A 19,720-nucleotide genomic window follows, 5' to 3' on the forward strand; every position below is an offset into this window, starting at 1 on the left:
TAGCCTCTCTGTGGCTTCTCTCACAAGTCTCCTTCTTGTTTGAGCGCTGAGTTTTGAGGGACGGCCTTTTCTTGGCAGTGCCTGGGTGGTGTGATGCAGCTTCCACTTCCTGATTATTAACCCACCGTGCTCACTGGGATATTATTTTGTACCCTTTCCCTAATCTATGCATTTGTATTACTTTATCTCTAACTTCTGTAGAATGCTCTTTGGTCTTCATTTTCCTTCAGATTCACAGCCTGACCAATGATCCTTCAACAGTGGGGTTTTTATCCAGAAAATGTGACAGCAACTTTAATGGTTCACAGGTGGAGGCCAATGGTAAGGTAATTGTGTCCTCGTTAGGGCAATTTCTTTCATCGGTGTAAACTGGGAGTTTCCACAGCACAGGGGTTGAATACTTATGCAAGCAAGATATTTCATTTTTTTATTTTTCTTAAAAATATTTCCCAACATAAAACCAATGTCCCCTTACAATAATTGATTTTGAGTTTCAGTGCTTTAAAATAAAATTTCAAACAGAACGAAATTTCAATGTACCATTTGTAATTCAGTAATATGAGAGAATTGGTCAGGGGTCTGAATACTTTTGCAAGGCACTGTATATATACTCTCACACACACTTTATTTTACTTAGGCATATGCAAATGCAGGCAGGCAAATGCTGCAGGTATATAATGTTTAAAGTTCCTGATACCTTCATGTTCTTCTGTTATCAAAATATGTATATCCCTGATTAAAAAATGCCTTTTTAGCACAATTCTGATGAGAGGATAATTCTGCAGTGTAATGCTAATGAGAGAAATGAAAATGGATTTTAAAGTTATAATTTTTCTTCCTGCCAAGTGTTGTTGTGGATAAGGGTTTTTAATAGCTTTTTTTCCACATCCTCTCAAAATAATTTTTTCTGCATTTTACCCGATAACCTAACAGTGCCCCGATTAACTAAATTGAGAGGTCTGCAAGGTACATGCTTTCATACTGGATTGTGGAGTGATGTATTTGTTAAACCCTGAATCATCAACACTGCAAGTTTGCAGCACTCAATGCATCTGTTTAATGTACCTATTACAACTTATCAGCATTATATCCACATGTGAGGCAGGGCTAACTCAGTTTGTGCTCCAGTGCAAAGTTTGCACTTTTAAAAATTATACAGAACTGGAACAAGACACAAGAGCACAAATCTCGGGGAGAGCAGGAAAAAGAAACGTGTTTATTCGCTCAGCCTCACATTCTGAAATTTGCTGGTCATGTGATCACTCTCAGCAGTTCAAGAGAACACATTCACACTCTGGTCTGGTCTGATGTGTCTGTCTTTCTCTGTGATTGGTACTACAAGTGCTCTGATCCCACCCCCTGCAGCTGTTTAAGTTTAGAAATGATCTCTAGACCAACCGGTGCTCTGAGCTCGGACTTCTGACTCCGAAGACCAACCGAGTTTTTAAATATTCACGAGCACTGAGCAATGTATTTTTCATTTGCTCAACAGCACAATTCGCCACTTTTACTTTCTGCTATTTAATCAAAATTAATGTTACTTCAGCTAAATAAGACATTTATGAAATGCATCCTTTATTGCTCTGCTCCTTATTGGCATATTTTGGTTTATTGATAAAGTGACCTATCATTACACAAGCATATATTACATTTTGTGTAAGATAAACTACTGATAAAGTTGTAATGGTCAAGCGTGTGACCAGTATAATGTCTTGAACAGAGTCCTAATTGTAGCAATAGATTTCTAATCAATTCACAGAGGCATTTTTAAAAAAATTGTAAATAATGGAAGGTACCGGTACAGTTATTAATGTTTTGTGGCTCCCGAGTGGCGCATCCAGTAAAAGCACTCGCTAGTGCAGGATGCGCTCTATAGCCTGGAAGTCGCAAGTTCGAGTCCAGGCTATTCCACAGCCGACCGTGGACGGGAGCTTCCAGGGGGCGGCGCTCAATTGGCCGAGCGTCGCCCGGGGGGGAGGGAGGGTTAGGTCGGCCAGGGTGTCCTCGGCTCACCGCGCACCAGCGACCCCTGTAGTCTGGCCGGGCGCCTGCGGGCTTGCCTGTAAGCTTGCCCAGAGCTGCGTTGTCCTCTGACGCTGTAGCTCTGAGGCGGCTGCACGGTGAGTTCGCAGTGTGTAAAGAAGCGGGCGGCTGACGGCACACGCTTCGGAGGACAGCGTGTGTTCATCTTCGCCCCTCCCTAGTCAGCGCAGGGGTGGTAGCGGTGAGCTGAGCATAATAAAATAATTGGGCATTTCAAATTGGGGAGAAAATAATAAAAAAAAACTAATTGGCAATGACTAAATTTATAAAAAAATAAATAATAATAATTAATGTTTTGTACAGTACAGCACAAGATGCAAATAAATCAATTATAGCACTACTTTCTGCAATATATTTGCTTGTTGATTTCTCACTTTATCAATGTCATTGGGTGCCAATACTTTTACACACCACTGCACAGCCAATAAGGAAACAAAGGCATATAAAACTAAAGAATAAAATTGATGCTATGTATTCTTGTGTTCCAAGTTAAGTTATGGAGTCCACAAACTTGTTATAAACTGTGTAACTATGACCTGTTCACACTTGCGATTTGAGGCAGCCCAGGGCCACCTTTTCTCATATGTGAACACTCTAAAAAAAGAAAAGGCATTCCAGGGCCGGCCCAGATTTAGGCTGCCATTTCAACGTGGCCTTGCAATCCCAGACCAGGGACGGCCTTTACATATGTATGAACGCAAAGCAGATTTCGGGCCAGATTTTTGCATCACATGACCAATGTGGTTACATAGCTCAGTATACTCCCACATGCACGAAAGGTAAATAGAAAGCTGAATCTGTGCTAGGCAAGACAGCAGTGGATCAATATTGAATAGTAATTATTTCTACATCATACAACTTTAATTATACAGATATTAAATTTAAAAAAATCTAGCGGGTTAAAGTTCAGGTTGTTTCACATATACGAGCTGCAGTGGATTGTTATTTAGTAACTAAGCGACAAATATAAAAATTGCAGGATTGTGGATCTCAATAATGATCAATAATGGTGCTGGCGACTTGGCATATTCAGCCACCATTGTTTATTTGGCACACAACGATACACACAGCTACAGAAGTGTGCATGATGCCGATCTTTTCTTTTAGCTGCTTGCTTTACACACACATAAAATCTAAGATCTTTGATGCACCATGTGAGGGTGAGACCCTCACTGTAATGTCAGTACCTGTTATTGTGATTATTATTGTTAATGTTATTCTACTGGCGCTAGAGCAGTGGTTTATTATATATTGTTCATGTTGTTGAGCAAAGTGTATTTGATATGTGACGGTGTATTGCTGATTTTAGATTACGGTGCTTCCCTTAATGAAGTTGTCGTTTACATGGGGGACAAGGGTTTTGTTATATTATATTGTTATATATGTTCGGTAATCTTCCAAGAGAAGGGTAATGCTAACGTTCAGTCTTTACTGGTAATGGTTAGTGACTAGAGAATAATAATAACAATGATAATAATAACAAGTAAACGACAGAATAGTTTAACAATCGTGTTTATAAATAAAGACGGTATTCATGCAGGTTAAAAAAATACGTATAAATGAGAAGAACATGTGTAATGTATTTAACATTATTTAATGCTGTGTCTCTCCTTAGGAGGGAGCAGTAGTACTATTAGGTGGTCAGTTATGAGTTTGTCTTGTGAATGTCAGTCATTGTGTACAACCTGATAGTCATTTGCAAGCTGAGTGAAGTATCCATTATGAAAATAAATATTTATACCTGTCAACACTAGCAAGTTGCTGTTTCCCGCGTTCTAAATACCTCTGTGTTCTTAATAGAATAATGTGATTGTTGGGGGGGTAAGCTTGGACCATAAAATTGCTACTGTGCTGCATTGAAACATCTGCTACAAAAGGATTACTGTATATCCTGGTAGCTCTTCCGTTCCGAGTGCAGGCTGTCATTCCATAAAAAAAAGCAGTTTGCCACATTTTAGGCCTGCTTTTCAGTCACATATATGAACGCGCAAAGGAGCCTTAAAAACGCAAATGTGAACGGGGTTGCAGACCTGAGTTAGCAAACTGCAATGCTTTGTAAAAGAGGAATACATTTACATCTGATAAATAAACTACATAATATGTCCAATTGAATTACTCCAGCTTTTTTTCAACTGGGGCACAGAAAGGGAGACAATGTATCTTAAAGTAAACATGGAAAAAAAATCTAAATAAGAATGAAGCCAAGCTCCCGAAGTTCATTTATTTCTGCCAGCTAAGACTAATGATGTGCGAGAGCTTCTTGCTAAAGATGAGCCTTTGTGAGGGGACGCCTCATTAATTTGAAGACAGGCCTTTGTTGTCCCGACTGTCAGGCAGTGGGTGTATTAATGTCCCCGCTGCCATCTTGGACACATCTTGGGAATGCTGTGCATTCTCTAGTGACGGCTGGGTCTTCACACTCTGAGTTCTCTTCACTTTAGCCCTCTGCTTTCTAGCAGTCCGTAGTTCTTTATTCCTTAGGAAGACATCTTCAGATTGGTAAATAAGATCTTCAATTAATCCAACCTGAGCAGAAATAACAACCACAAGAAGAAATACGCTTTCTTAATTTGAAACTGTACAAACATTTAAGAAAATGTTTCTGGAACACTATATTCCTGTTTAAAAAAAAAAAAAAAAAAGAAGAAAAAATGTAACATATATATTTTTTTGTATCTCTACCCTTTCCCATTGGGACCTAATTACTTTTTACGCCTTGTTTCATTTCTGAGTACTGGTGGGGAGATGGAATTTATTGCAACAGTGTCTGTAAATTGCAGTGAAAAACAGTGACTTTAAAGGGAAGGCATGATATGGAAATTAATCTAAAGCACTTTTTTTTTTTTTTTTTAGAAGGAAAGCTAGCAGAAAGAGAACAATGAGATGGGGTGTGTAGATGTTGGATGCCTGCAGCGAGAATAATGAGTATTCTAAATTCCCATGGCAAGGACTATTTTTCTGTTAAATCAAAATGTAGTTCTGAATCAATGTGTTTCCTCGTGAACTATCATACACAGGGGGATTACTTCTATTAGTGGAATAGGAGGCAGTTCTCTAAAGTATACTGTCTAAATTTTCCAACTCAGCTGTGCATATTTTATGTGGGTCCCCTCACAAGAACAATAACCCACTTGAACCCCAATTTAAATATGATACACACTATATATACAATATGCTATATACAATGTGTTAATTGGCAGTAAATTGCACATGTACAGTACTATACTTAGGGCCCTGTGAAAATCGCGATTTCACAGGCTGCGTGGAAATCGTGGAATTAGCCCAATACCGCGATTTTTACAATAATCTTAAGAAATACAAATAATTTCATAATTATTTGCATTTCATACCAAAAAAATCACATTAACAAAACTGCACAGCTCTGATATGTGCCTGTGTGTAACATTCGCCATGCACAAAGTGCTGTGCAGTGATTATGTCATGTGACTATATACAATCTATGCGGGAAATTAAAATACTACACACTGTAAACAAGAAAACTGAGTCTCTAAAAAGGCACGTCATGCCTACTCTATTATGATGTTCTTAAAACCTCAAAAAGACTATGTTTCTGATGTAACCAGCTAACACCCTACCATTCAGTCATGGGCCTATCTTAAACAGAGACTGACAACTGTGAAACTGTACCGCGTGTTGTGTAATCATGTCCTCTGTGAAACTGTACCGCGTGTTGTGTATTCGTGTCCTCTGTGGACTCAGTTAGGATTGCCAAATAGTAATAAAGATTATGGTTAAATTGATAGTAATACTTGTGGGGATGGGAATATTGATAAATGATAATGATGGTAAATAATAGTGAATGATAAAGGTGTAGTTATAATTGTGGTGATTAACATTGGAGCCAGTTAGCTGTCTGGTGGCTGGTTGAGGCTGGCTGGGCTCTAATGTTCCCTCCCACCCGCCCATATGTGTTAGAATAGTATATAAAAAAAAAAAAAAAAAAAAATTGGGGGGGGTGGGGAGTAGATATAAAGAGTAATTTTTTTTGTTTAGACTGTGTGGGTTTTGCAAGATGTCGGTTAGTGTAAATTTGTAATGTGATGATCGTAATAGGAATATTAAATAATGGTGTTGTCGGATGAACCCTTAGGGTTCATCCTAAGGAGGGAGGTATGTAGCAGGGCGAGTGCCCTGCACGTGTGTATTTAGTGTTGGTATCATTTGTATGGGGAAATGGGTTTATTGTATGTCGTTTTGGAGTTGATTTGTTTAATTGAATTATTGTTTTACAGATGGGCGCTTGATTGAGACTTGCTGCCTGCTATGCTTGGTTGAGGGGAAGGGCAGCAGGTGATTGGCTGTGCTGGTCCTCAATCAGCAAGTGGGCGGGTCTCGACAGAGTGTCCGTCAGGTTAAAAACATCCGCGGGAGATAGCTCAGGGCTGCTGCATATGTGACAGGGAACCGGGTCACTGGTTCCTGCGCAAGTGTGTGCCTGTAGAAAATCAGCTGCGACGCGCAGTTGGAGACGTGTTGCTAAGCAACCAGTTGAGTGGCAGGCTCGTCCTGAGCTAAAGTGATCGGGAGGTCTGGATTGGTTGGGGGGCGTGCCTGGGGATGCTGCGCAGAGCTCAAAAAGCGGCTGCGCTACAGCTCGGGGCTGCTGCAAGGCCTGCCGTTTTCACGGCACCTTTGATTTATAGTTTGTGGTATTGTGTTTTATTTTGCACTTTTTGTACAGCTTGATGTACTAGTCCTCTGTGCGTTACCATCGCTGATAACGTCACATGACCACCTTTATTTTACTCTCGTTTTCTGTTTGTTTGTGAATAAAACCTGCGCGCCTGTGCCGGCGTTTTCAACAACACCACGTCTGTCTCTGTGTATGCTTGAACAGCGGCTACCCACACGCGTGACACGAGGAAGACCCGGTCACATAGCCATATAAAAAACAAATGCACACCATATCATATAAGACCCATCTGTTAAATGTTTAACCATTTACCTTTTTTATAGATGAAAAAAGCACAAAAGAACAACCAAGGACCCTGAGTCACAAAAGCAACGTTGATCTTTCAAGATACGGACCCATGACCTACAGATGCACTTCTCCCTGTTATCTGGTGTTGGTTCACCTGCCATTTCTCATTATTTTTATGGTACATTTGAAAATGTATACATCATATGTTCAACATTCAAAAATGACTGTGCTCTGAAGATTACCTAACCTATATTTTAACAACCCAGGCACGAGGGGGGAAATAATAATGAATTAAGAAGCATCTTCCAAAGGATCTTTTTGTTGGCTGCTCTGCTGAAGGAGAATAAAAGATGCATTGACAGGGGGGCGGCTACAGAGGGGCATAGACAGGGCACAGGCCATTACTGCAAGAGCTTTAATCAGCCCAATAAATAAGCGGCTATGTCATTAGCATTAGAGGTACTCTACTGCAAATTTGTGAGACCGTCCAATGAAAAAGAACATTTTGGATGGCACTTTCCAAAAGTGAAAAGCATAACTAGTTTTCTTTATTTTTTCCCTGTAATGTTTCTCAAACAATTACTTTATAAGAATACAAGTCAAGGAGTACATTCAGCAGAATGGTGTATTTAGCTGTTATGCACTGCAAAGAGAATAAGGATCCTTGCTAGCCAACACAAGCAGTAGGTAAACCTGAAGCCGGGCCCCCCAGTCTTGCCATTAAAAAGGTCAAAAGTGCCAAGTAAGGTTGATAGCAGTACCATATTTGATTAGCATCTTTGTGATGGGGCAGCCCAAGCAGGGCCCCTGAAGGCTTGGGCCTCAGATCCATCCCTTTACACAACACCATGCTGCAATATTGGCGCGACTGCACTTCGGACACTTGGGTGCTTGCCATCGTACACAACGGTTCCGTGCAGGTCCTCATCCCTTTCGAGGGATCACGGTTACATCCGTGAGCGACCCTCTCCAGGTCTCGGCCCTCAAACAAGCCATCCGCCTCGTAGAACCCACCTCCCAAGAGGAGGGGTTCTACTCTAGGTATTTTCTGGTGCCGAAGAAAGATGGCGGCCTTCACCCCATCCTGGGCCTGAGACACCTCAACAGGTTCTTCAGGGAGCGGAGGTTCCAAATGGTCCCACACTGTCACAACATGCAGTTTGGCTGGGCGACTGGTTTACCACCATGGACTTAAAGGACGTGTATTTTCACATCCCTATTCGTCCCGCGCACAGGAAGTATCTTCGCTTTTCAGGGAAGCATCTTCGAGTTGCAAGAGATCAGGGTGTTGAACTACCTGGACGACTGGTTGATCTGTTCCCAGTCGCAGGAAGGAGCAGTGGCCCACACTGTGATTGTGACGGAGCATCTGTCGAGGCTGGGTCTCGCCCTCAACGATGCAAAGAGTCAATTAGTACTGGTGCAAAATACGGTTTACTTGGGACCACGGCTGGACTCCCTTGCAATGGAAGCCTGCCTGTCAGACGACAGAGTAGCCGCTATACAGAACTGTCTATCCCTGTTTCAACAAGGATCGACAGTACGTCTGGTGTTGTGCCAAAAGTTGCTGGGTCTGATGGCCGCAGCCGCATCAGACCTCCAGCTGGTATTACTCCAAATGCGGCAGCTTCAGGCGTGGCTCAATACCATCCGGATACCTTCCGACAAGTACTGTCGGCTGACCGTTTCCCGCACATGTTTGGAAGCCCTATGCTGGTGAAGGCAAACCTCTCACTTGCGCGAAGGCGTAAGGCTAGGGACGATCCACAGCCATCAGGTAGCGATGAGAGACGCGTCCAACTTAGGTTGGGTAGCAGTCTGGGCAGGCAGAGGAGTCTGCGGATCTTGGTTGGGCCGCTGGTCAGGAGGTGGCATATGTCAACCACCAGGGAGGACTGTGGTCCCTGGGGTTTCATCGCATAGCCTTCCGGCTATAGATGTGGGCGAAACAGAACCTGCTATCCCTCTGGGCTGTTCATCTTCCCAGGGTAGTGAATTGGGCGGCGGACCTCCTCTCTCTCTCTCTCTCTCTCTCTCTCTCTCTCTCTCGTCCTCATCCGTCAAAATGGTGGCTCCACCTTCAAGTAGTGGAGCACATTTGGGAGCGGTTTGGCAAAGCCTGAGTCGATCTCTTTGCCATAGCAGAAACGACCTATGGTTCTCCCTCGACCGCTTCGACACCCTAGCCCACAAGTGGCCCAGGATTGTACGCATTCCTGCCAATGCCGTTGCTCCCGGCCTTCCTAGAGAAGGTACAGAGAGAGATAGTTCTCCTGGTGGCTCCCAGATGGCCCAGAACAATCTGGTTTTCAACTCTGCCAGCTACTACAAGGTCAGCCCTGGGAGATTCCGCTACGCTTGAATCTCAGTTAGTCGAGAGGCACTCTCTGGCACCCAGAACCGGACAGACTAAAATTATGAGTCTGGCCCCTGAACGGGACCGTCTGTCTGCTTTAGGGCTTTCAGACGCGGTACGCTACAGAACACTAGGGCCTCCTCCACAAGGTCATTGTACGCCTACAAGTGGAGATATTTTCAAGACTGGTGTCTGACCCAGGGTCATGACTCTATTTCTTGCCCTAGAGCAATTATCCTCCAATTCCCACAAGAACTGCTGGAAGCGGGAAAATCCCCTTCTACACTTAATGCACCTGGCAGCCATATCTGCATGCCATATCCCTGTTGACTCCCCAGTGTCCCCAGGCGCCCATTTCCTGGCAACCTGTTTTTTGAAGGCCGCTCGGCGGTTAAGTCCACCTAGAAGGGACGTCCTCCCCGAGTGTATTGGAGGTTCTCACCAAGGCACCGTTGAGCCCATTCATTCCATAGAGTTGAAACACCTCTCTATAAAGACAGCCCAAGCGGGTCAGTGAGCTACAGGCTCTGTCGGTGCACAGCTCCTGTATGTGCGTCTGGGACAATGGAAACTGGGTATCGTTACGCACAAACCCTGCGTTCCTCCCTAAGGTGATTACGGCTTTCCATTTAAATCAGTCAGTGGTGCAACAGCCTTTCCATCCCCCTCCATTTTCTTTGGAGGCGGATCGAAGACTAAACTCCATCTGCCCGGTTCGGGCATTGAGATGTTATGTTGACTGGATAAGAGCTCTGCGTCAGTTTGACCAGCTCTTTGTCTGCTATGGTGCAAGGACCCTGGGTCAAGCCCTCTCAAAGCAGCGGCTGTCTCACTGGATTGTGGACACAGTTTCGACTGCATATACTAATGCCGGCATACCCCCACCTGGGTGGGTGGTCGCGCACTCTACCAGAGGGGTGGCTATATTGTGGGTCCTCTTTAGAGGAGCCTCACTATCCGATATATGTACTGCAGCTAGCTGGGCTACCCCACATACTTTCACCAGGTTCTACCGACTTAATGTGGTAGATCCCTCTTATGGCTTCATTAGGCACAAGGGTCCTTGAGGTTGCACGCTTGCACCGCTAACCATGGTTTTGCAGTCTCGAGACGACCCTTGTATGCTGTCTCCGCTCACGCTCCCTTGCAACAGCTTTGGTATATTTTTCCCAAAAGTATTGTTGGTGGTCGTTTTCGAATTGAAAGGTAACGTTAGGTTATGGATGTAACCCTGTTTCCCAGAAAGAGAAGACGACCACCAACCTGCAAGGTCGCATTGGTCTCCTTCGCGGGTTCGATGCAAAAGAGGAAATGAGCTCTGTGGAGTGACCATTTGTTCCCTTGGAAGGCGGGACTGAGGACGTCACATTCTGGAGGGGCCTATCGGCAGTTGTGTTTTGTGTCTGTTTGTTAGTCTGTTTGTTTTGGTCACCATATCGTTTTGTTTTGTAAAAGTGTTTATGTTTTGTTCAACCCTTATGTTTAAACCTTTTTGATGTATTATTAAAATGTGTAAGCAGCGCTTTCATTTACCCCAGTGCTGTCTGAGTGTCCACCACAACCAGCTTGTCACATATGGTGTTCAAACTATCTGGCTGCAGATATAGGAATGCCCCCACAGGTTCAATTCCCATTGAGAGGAACCGTGCCTACTTCACCTCCAGAGGTAGTAGGCATGTCCACGCCAAGGCCCAGAGGAGAGTTGCACCAGTCCCCAGCGACCGAAGGAGAGCTGCACCACTACCCAGCGACCAAAGGACAGCCACACTAGTCCCCCATGACTGAGGCAGAGCAACACCAGTCCCCAGAGATCGAGGGAGACTACCCGCTGCTTCTGCCTTCACTGCCAGGAGAAGACTACCCGCTTCCCGCCTCCACCACCAGAGAAAATACCTGCAGCTCCCACCTCCATCACCACAGGATCTGGAACTACCTCCACCACCAGAGGGAGAGGAACTGCAGCTGCTTAAGCCTGCATTGCCTAGGGCTGTCGAGCCTGCATCGCCTAGGGAGTTGAAGAAAATGGAATCGCCGGCTACAGAGAAGGGGGGAGAGGTGAGGAGACCACCTCCACCCGCAATAGTTACACTGCCGGAGTGTCCCGCGCTGAGGGCAGCCTTACTGCTGCCAGTGCCACCACCACCGCCACAGCCATCACCTGGGGAGGCCTGTTCGTCACCACCTGGGGGTCGTTTGCTGCTGACCCCCAGGGATTTGCTGTGGCCTCTGGTGGAGTATGCAACACCATTGTCAGCCTTTCTGCTGCCAGCGTTGTCATTGGCAGTCTGAGTGTCCATTCTCTACTGGGTCCGACGTCACCAGAAGCCAGCTTGTCACAATCTTTTTGGTTGTAAGTTAAATAAATTATATAAGTCGTTTTTCCTTCCCTCTGTACTTTCCAATGCCTTTTAATTAAACAGATAACCTCTTACATTAAGAAAACGACAGTAGTAATCTTAACTGCTGGAACACTAACACAACTTTAAACACCCAAAACTAAATATTTTCTTTTGCAGAAGCAAATCATTCACAGTGCATCAAATTAACTGATATGTTGCATCTACACCTTAGTTCAAAGAAATACGAGTGTACCATACTTTTTCTTACTCATCTGTACCGTCTTCTATGGCACATTTCTTACCGTTTGCATTTTATTCCAAACACGTTCTTTATCAGTCCGGCTTCCTTCAAGGGTGTCCATGGTGTCTGCCATTAATGCATGCAGCTGTGGTACAGAGATAAAAATGATCAGAGCAGAATTCACACACTGAAATAATTTCTCTAAACACACAGATTAAAACCTAATTAAAAAATAATTTGTACAGTGATGACTTTATTACTCATTCTTATGCAATAAGGCCTTTTATCTTGTCTTCTCTCAATTGTTCAAGAAATCTAGCGAGAATATAAATCATTTTTGCAAAGAATTAAAAAACTAACGGTGATCCAGCTTTGCCATTTTTTTTATTAAACAAAGTGACTAGCACCACAGATTCCCAATCACTTGACTTTCGGAACGGTCCTACTAGCACGTCTGTTCCTTCAAATGATTCTCTCCTGGACTGTGACAGGATGTATCTAGAGCTGGCCCGCTCAATAGATCAGTGAGACAGCACCTGATAATCGCACTAAGTTCAGTAGTTTCACTACAGTCCTTGGGCTACCCGACTTCATGTTTAACAGTATTCAGTTGGTGCTGTAAGGTATAAGTGTCCCACAACTGTGTTCAATATTACATCGAAAAAAAACTTCATATGTCTGGTTTGTTCACACCCTTCAAAAACATATGAAGGGGCACAAGCCTCTCTCCCTCCCCCTTGAGACCTGCTATCTACTATGTCAATCTGTGAACCACATAGCCTTACTACTTTGCAACAGTACAAGGTAACAGCATGACAAGCTCTGTTATAGCTGAAGAAGCACACATGCTATTTTCAACAGGCTTAAATAGAGAGGTATTTCATCATGGATGTGGTCATGGCTTACTTATATTACATCTCTTACCTCTATCCCCAATCCATGCAGTGGGATTAGTCTTACATTTTCCCATATAAATGAAGGTGGCACACTAGGTTCATTTACAAGCTTTCACCTCTGCAGGCCACCGCTCGAATACAAATCAGGTCACAAGTGAAATGTCTGCTCGAGAGAAGCCCAGGACTGCATGGCAGAGCATGACTGAGTTTAGCAGAACTGTGAGTGGAATCTATTATGACTCTTCACATTAACAAAATGTGCTGTACCTGGTGCCATTAGACTGGATTTTCCACGGTTCATTTAAATATAGCTTAAGAATAAAATAAAAATATGAAGCTAGTGTAGTTACAGAAAGTGCGATTGAAGCATATTTTCTTGTCCTTACTAAAATAAGTAAGTCATGACCTAGACAATGGAAAATTAAGAAAACAGCAACATTTTCAGAAGTAACCAATTAAAACCCACTGCAATGAGCGGGTTACAGAAACATATATGTCTACTGCCATACGTCTCACACACACCTCAAAAGAATGAATATAGCAACATGAGTAACAAGAGTTGGAAGTTTTATGCAAAGCTGCTGCAGTGACCCTTAAATGTAATAGTTTAAACAACTCCATGAATTGACCCACGGAGCCCTTATAAATCCCCCTGCAATTAAAAGCCTCACTCTCTATTCACACTGATTTTGTCGCATAAATCTCATAAATCATGCTGCATTGATCTGAGTTAATCTCCATGCAGCCAAGTACTAATTTCCCAAAGAAAGGCAATTATAAAGTTTCATTACAATAAAATAAAGCGTGTATTGCTTCTAAAGGACTAATTTAGAAGTAAATGAGTCCTTAGTTATTACTTAAGAAAGTAATAACTAATTACTCCATAGCACTGCTAATGGCAGTGAAAAAAAACCTATGGAACTACACAGCAGTAAGTTAAAACTAAAGGCTGCTACCCACCAAACGCGGTGTGGCAAGTGGAACTGTGCAGCGATGCGTCAAAATAAATATAAACTATACTTCTGATAAGTACCTTTCACACCAGAGGTGACGCGAGAGCGGCAACAGGGCGTTACCGGAGCAACGCGAAATAAATACAATTGAATCCTATTTTTTGCGATTTGGCGCACATCAACTAGGGCATTGAGCAATATATGTGAGTCCATTTCGAAGGAACTAGATAAGCCTGGTATGTATTATTTATTGCCATATGTGTTGAAATACAGTCAGAGAAGGCACTTGTAGTTAGTGTGTGGAGACCTTAAGAGAAGGTCAATGAACTTTGCTACCTGAGCACAAAGCTGGTATACATTCAAACAAGGGTAGAAACTGCTTACCAGTTCAGCCTCCTTCTGACTGATGTCCTGTAGATAGGGGATGACTGCTAGTTCAGCCAAAGCTTGATTAATCACCTGGGACTGCTCCTTCACACGCTGCAATCGGCAGAGGTAACCAGCGTACAGCAGCTTCTCCATTATCCCTGAACCTGCACAGAACCCCCCCTACCCTCTCAGCAGAGAGAATTGTTAGAACAAGAAAACCACTCATTATACAAGAGCTCTTAGATATCACAAATCTGCTTGAAAACAATAATCATGGGGCCCTTCAGAACTACATTGGGGCTACTACTGGTGCCTGTCTTGACACAATACCAAATAATAATGTTGCAATTATGTACCGGTGATTAGAGAATCAGACTAGAAACTTGGTGATTAATCAAAAAAAAGATTACTTTAACTAAAATGCACTACTATTTTGGGAGAAAATCTTAAAAGAATGTATGGGAAGACTTATTTTATATCCTATAAACTCTAATGCTACATTTCCATTTGCCATCTGATTTGAAAACATTTTGAAATCTTTCCTGCATTTTTAGTGCAGGAAAGATTTAACCCAGTGAACGCAGATCATCCACTGATTAAAGCTGAAAAAGCATGAAAACAATTACCACACCAGGAATTAGCAATCAAGGATCAACCATGTACATCTCTGCCATCTTCATATCAACATACAATCTGTGACTTTGTTTAACGTCTGGTTGCCAAAGGGAGCAGCGACTGCCCAGTTTGATAGAGGTATGAGAGATTAGGTCTACTTTTATAGCCTGGTTTAATGGTGCGGATGGAAATATAGCATATGTATGATCAAAGAGTTTAACTAAATCATTATTTTAGTTTTATTTGGTCTCCCTCCTTCTGGATCAGATTGTATTACCCATCAAATCTCACAACTGGTTTACAAAGAGGAACAGTAGCAGATGACAGTAACACTAAAGATAAGACATACAATAATCTGGATTATTAGACTGTACACAAAAGCACGTAAATGAAACATTCCTATGGATTTTGTTGTTTTTATCAAAAACCCAGAAGTTCAAACCCCAACCTTTTCAAATATGCTTGAGAAGGTTGTTCAGTAGCTGACCTCTCGTTTCAAAGGAGGTTGGCTTACTATTATAAATTTGTTATTTTTTATTACACACAACAATACTTTGGTTTAATAACCCCCCCCCCCCCCCCCAATTTTACAATAAATGTCCTTTTAACAAACAATCATTAAGGCACCTATGTCCTTTTATTCAACTCCCACCCCACTTCTTGTCATATTTCAGCTTTTTTTGTTTTGCTTTGTTTAATAATCTTATTTTACCACAATTCTCATATTTGCCCAGTGTTAGATAATGTAGTACACATTGCTAGAAAAAAACACAGAACTACCATTCTAGCATTGTTAAAACTGCACTATTCTTTCTAAATCAAAATAATGAGGCCCATTATACATTAATGAAAACTCTAAATGAGTTTAAAAATTATTATTATTACTTTATTTTAGAAAGATGAAGGCAGAGTAATTAATTGCTGCACACAACCAATGTAGGTGGCGATCACCTTGCTCACTTGCTCCTGTCTTGATCACCAGTCAGAGCCATGCAAGGCTTGTGAAACAGAAAACCATGCAGCGGACTGGCTGGGTTCTGCCTGTACAGCAATCACTTCATTAGTCAGGAAAGCTGTCTGCTCTTGTGGATCGCTTAAGACTGTTTTGAAACTAACGGAGGGCCATCCTCATTTGTGGAACGACTACAGTGTTCAAGTGTGTATGTACTTGTCGGGGATGCCATTTATATAACAATTGAATCAGTCATGAGAGGGACTATTTATGAGAAAGTATGTTCTACTATTGAACAATTGAACAATTGTTTCCAATTTGTTTGGACCAGCCCCTCTATTCATGCTTACACAAAACTACATCCGACAAAACCAGCTGTTAGCAGCTCGTAAACCCAGTAAAGAATTTTGTTTAATTCAGGTTTCACTGTATTAATGAAAGACATATTTTAGGTGTAACTAACAGCTAAAAGAACACTTAATAACACTTCAGCCCAATTTACTGAATATTTAAAAGAAACTTCTGTAATATCCATAATGTTACTCATTAAGGTGTGTGATGTCGTTGAGTGTCTAAATGAAACTGCAATGATAACTAAAAAGCGACTTTAAAAAAACTGACGTTGGTTTTGTAATTGCTTTTGTTTTGCAATGTAGCTATTAAGCTCCAATTTAGGTAATGTTTTGAATAATTTAATGTAATACCAAGAACAGTAACCAGATTTATCTTCCCAATTTTCCTGCATGTTACAGTGTAGAAAGAAATACAATTCCTGTAAATCTCCTGTTCTACTTGAAAACCTGTGACTTCATAAGAGTTCTAGTTGCTATGAAGTATATCTAATCCAAATTTATAAATGGAACAGTTTTTTGTACATCAGTTATGTATCATGGTGGATTATTTTGCAATACCCATTAAAGGGACCCACTATGAACAAGGAGTTGTAGGAGCTCAATGGTTACTTATCCTGTCTGGCATTACCAAACCTCTTAATCCAGAATGTAAGCTTCCATAAGATATACCCACAGCTAACTTTGTGCACTTAATAAAATCTAATACTGGCAGGATCCGTTTTCCTAAGGTTTCAATGCTCCTCTCAGTTTCTTCTGTTGTAAGCGGGCAAAATGGTGCTTTACTCCCTGGGAAAAAAAACCAAAACCTAAATATTACTTTTGGTTTAACTCCCTCTCTCTCCCTCTCCCTCTCCCTCTCCCTCTCTCTCTCTACTAAAAAGTATACATCTGTTTCATGCTTCTGGTTTCTAGTACTATAACACACAAAAAAAACCCTCTTCAGGGATTGTATAACTGAGTTCATGGCAAGTATCCATTCCCACTATTAGACCCATTGCTTATTTACCGTCAGCAAATTGAAACTCATAAGGGAGTCACACTTTAATTTGTTTTCATTTTCCTTATGCTTTGTTCTAAATATGAAGTGCTTTCCTTGGAGGGATGAACCCCAGAAGGGCAAGCTAACTTCAGGAGTTTGCTTTAATGAGGTGAAAAAACAAGACACGGTAAAAGTAGGTTAGAAAAAAGTTAACGTAATTCCATTGTGATCTAAATCCAATATTAGATATAACTTGCAGAATTCATTTTGTTCTTTACTCAAAAGGCACTGGAAGATTAATCAGATCAGAAATATTGATCCCCTGGTTTGTAATTTTATATATCAAAATTGTAGCACTGAAATATATGTTAAATGTATTTATTTTTCAGCTTTGTTATATTTTATGTATATAATAATGCTGTATACTTTTATTGAGATGATCTGTGAAATTAATATATGAATCTCCATCATACCACTGAGATCGAATACATTTTTTTTTTTTAGGGGAACAGTTTTTAACTATAATGTGAAACTGCAGAAAATGTATTTTATTAAATATCAGTAGGCAATAGTTCTTTGTTTACTCTATGCTAGAGATATTTTTGACCAGATTGTGGGCAGTAGCACTAACTATTTTCGGTTATGTGACGCTGTATTAGCCAATAGGATTGCAAGTATCAATAAAAGGGAAATATAATAATAATATAATATAATATAATATATACCTGTAAAAGTCGGACACTTTCTAGTTAAGAGTTTTTCCAAGAAGCTCCCGTCTTCTTGCTTCTTGAATCCAAGGGTTATCATGTATTGTTGAGAGACAGGCAAACCCCAGTTTGTAGTTTGGGGCAAACAATGAACAACAGCAGGATCTACAACATTACACAACAAAAACTCGAGAAGGTTTCTAAGAAGACATACTTATTGGAATACAGTAACGATCAGGCACTGGAATAGATTTCTCACAATATGTTTCTCAAATTCAATACAACACCGTATGAGTTCAATTGCAAACGTGCTAGTTGACTTCAGTTTCTTACCACAAGTCAAGCATGATGCACAACTGCAACCTGTTTCATGACATTCATTTGACACCAATATTGACAGTCCCTTGAACATGTTACATTTTCACTATGACCCTTGAACTGGGTCACCTTGAGATATACAGTAATTTATAGGATGTAATACCTTCTACTGATTAAAAGATTTGCTGAGTACTAAAAACTTCGCGATCTACCAGTCAGACAATGATCTGTCTTATCGTCCCCTCAGCCTTCATTTCGAGGCTTTAAACAATATGACCTCAATATGATCAATCACTGTAAACAACTGTTGCAAAATGAGAACTTTCATGACCCAGTGAAAATGTCAAACTATACTTAGTTTGAAATCGTCTTGTTCTACAGTGTTTTTATGGAAAGGTTTTCCGCTGGAGCTGTTCAATTAATTTGAAATATTAGGCTGCCACATATCTATGTTTAGCAACATAGATATGCGTTTTGTGTAAGACCATGGATTTTCTATAAAGATTAATAAAAGAAACTGGCTAACTCATCCGTGACCAGCATGAATGTGTGTGCCTGCGACCCCCGCTGTCAGTACATACGCAAAAGCTGACACATTCCACGGCTCCTCTTGCAAGCGTGAGGGCTTCGTAATTTATGACCTGTTGCTTGGAATGTCTCTCAAGTCGAAGACAGCAACCTTTAACTCGCTAAAGACATGCAAAATATATTCTCTAAAAAAATTAACACCTTGGAATTGTAGCCAGCATATGTTGACTGTGATTATTATTCCATACCTGTGAACACGTATGCAGTATATGTAGGATGCTGTTTTCTGAAAATGCTCTTGGGTTTCTCAATGCTGTCCGCTGTGGGCTTCACAGTACATGGTGTGTACATGACAGAGAAGGCATTTGCCTTAGTAATGGCCTCTTCCAACATTGCCTTGCAATAGAAAAAGGTGAGAGAATAATTCAAAGAAGTGCTGCAAATCCCTAATCCAATTATTCTTTTATGAAACAAAGCTAATGGGAAAAAGGGTATACTTCCAATTTGTGAAGATTTACAGATCTTTATTACAATACTTCTGCAGACTCCTAGCCCAGTAGATTGTTTTGGTCTGCAGAACTGGTGAAATAATATAAATGATGCTGGTAGAAACCCAGAGGAATAAATTATGTTGTCATGACACAAAAAGAGAGTATAGAAAAGCATGTATTCTATATTTCTTCCTGATGTGTAATAGTGAGCTGCTGTTCTTCAGTCAATTTTAAGTTTAAAAAATCAAACATACACTGCCTTTATTTAAATATAATCAGCATTCAAAGGGGAGCTGTTCTCGCCTGTGTATTAATATGCCCTTCGTGGCCCTAACCTTTCACTTCCGGGTCTTGGGATCAAATGAGTCAAAATCTAAACAAATGAGCCATAGCAGATCTGGCAATCTTATTTCAGCCTCTGTCCCTGAATTGTGTTTTACTATCAGCCCAGTATTACAACATTAAACAGTATATATCATTCATTCTTTAATATATTATACCCTGCTTCATTCAGTCATGCAGTAAATCATGTTTACATGGGCAGAGCGTTATGTTCATGTTGCAGTACAGAAGTATAGGGGGATAGATCTTTTTGATGGCAGATTATTTGGGGAAGGGTCAATTACATACCCATTAAT

At 41.3% G+C, this 19,720-nt stretch overlaps 1 protein-coding gene across 1 annotated transcript in view; it reads right to left on the reverse strand.

Moving 5' to 3' along the window:
- Nucleotides 1–3,397: 3,397 nt before the first annotated feature.
- The window catches only part of LOC117416774 (spermatogenesis-associated protein 16-like), a gene marked incomplete at its 5' end in the record, with an annotated part of 37,674 nt that continues 21,351 nt past the window's right edge, over nt 3,398–19,720 (reverse strand). The window contains 6 exons of the mRNA XM_034028165.3: nt 3,398–4,569; nt 11,983–12,066; nt 14,155–14,319; nt 16,733–16,845; nt 17,764–17,910; nt 18,840–18,987. Coding sequence (XP_033884056.3) covers nt 4,339–4,569; nt 11,983–12,066; nt 14,155–14,319; nt 16,733–16,845; nt 17,764–17,910; nt 18,840–18,987 — 888 coding nt within the window. The remainder of the gene's footprint in view (nt 4,570–11,982; nt 12,067–14,154; nt 14,320–16,732; nt 16,846–17,763; nt 17,911–18,839; nt 18,988–19,720) is intronic.

This window comes from Acipenser ruthenus, chromosome 12 (assembly GCF_902713425.1).
Source record: "Acipenser ruthenus chromosome 12, fAciRut3.2 maternal haplotype, whole genome shotgun sequence".
NCBI lineage: Eukaryota > Metazoa > Chordata > Actinopteri > Acipenseriformes > Acipenseridae > Acipenser > Acipenser ruthenus.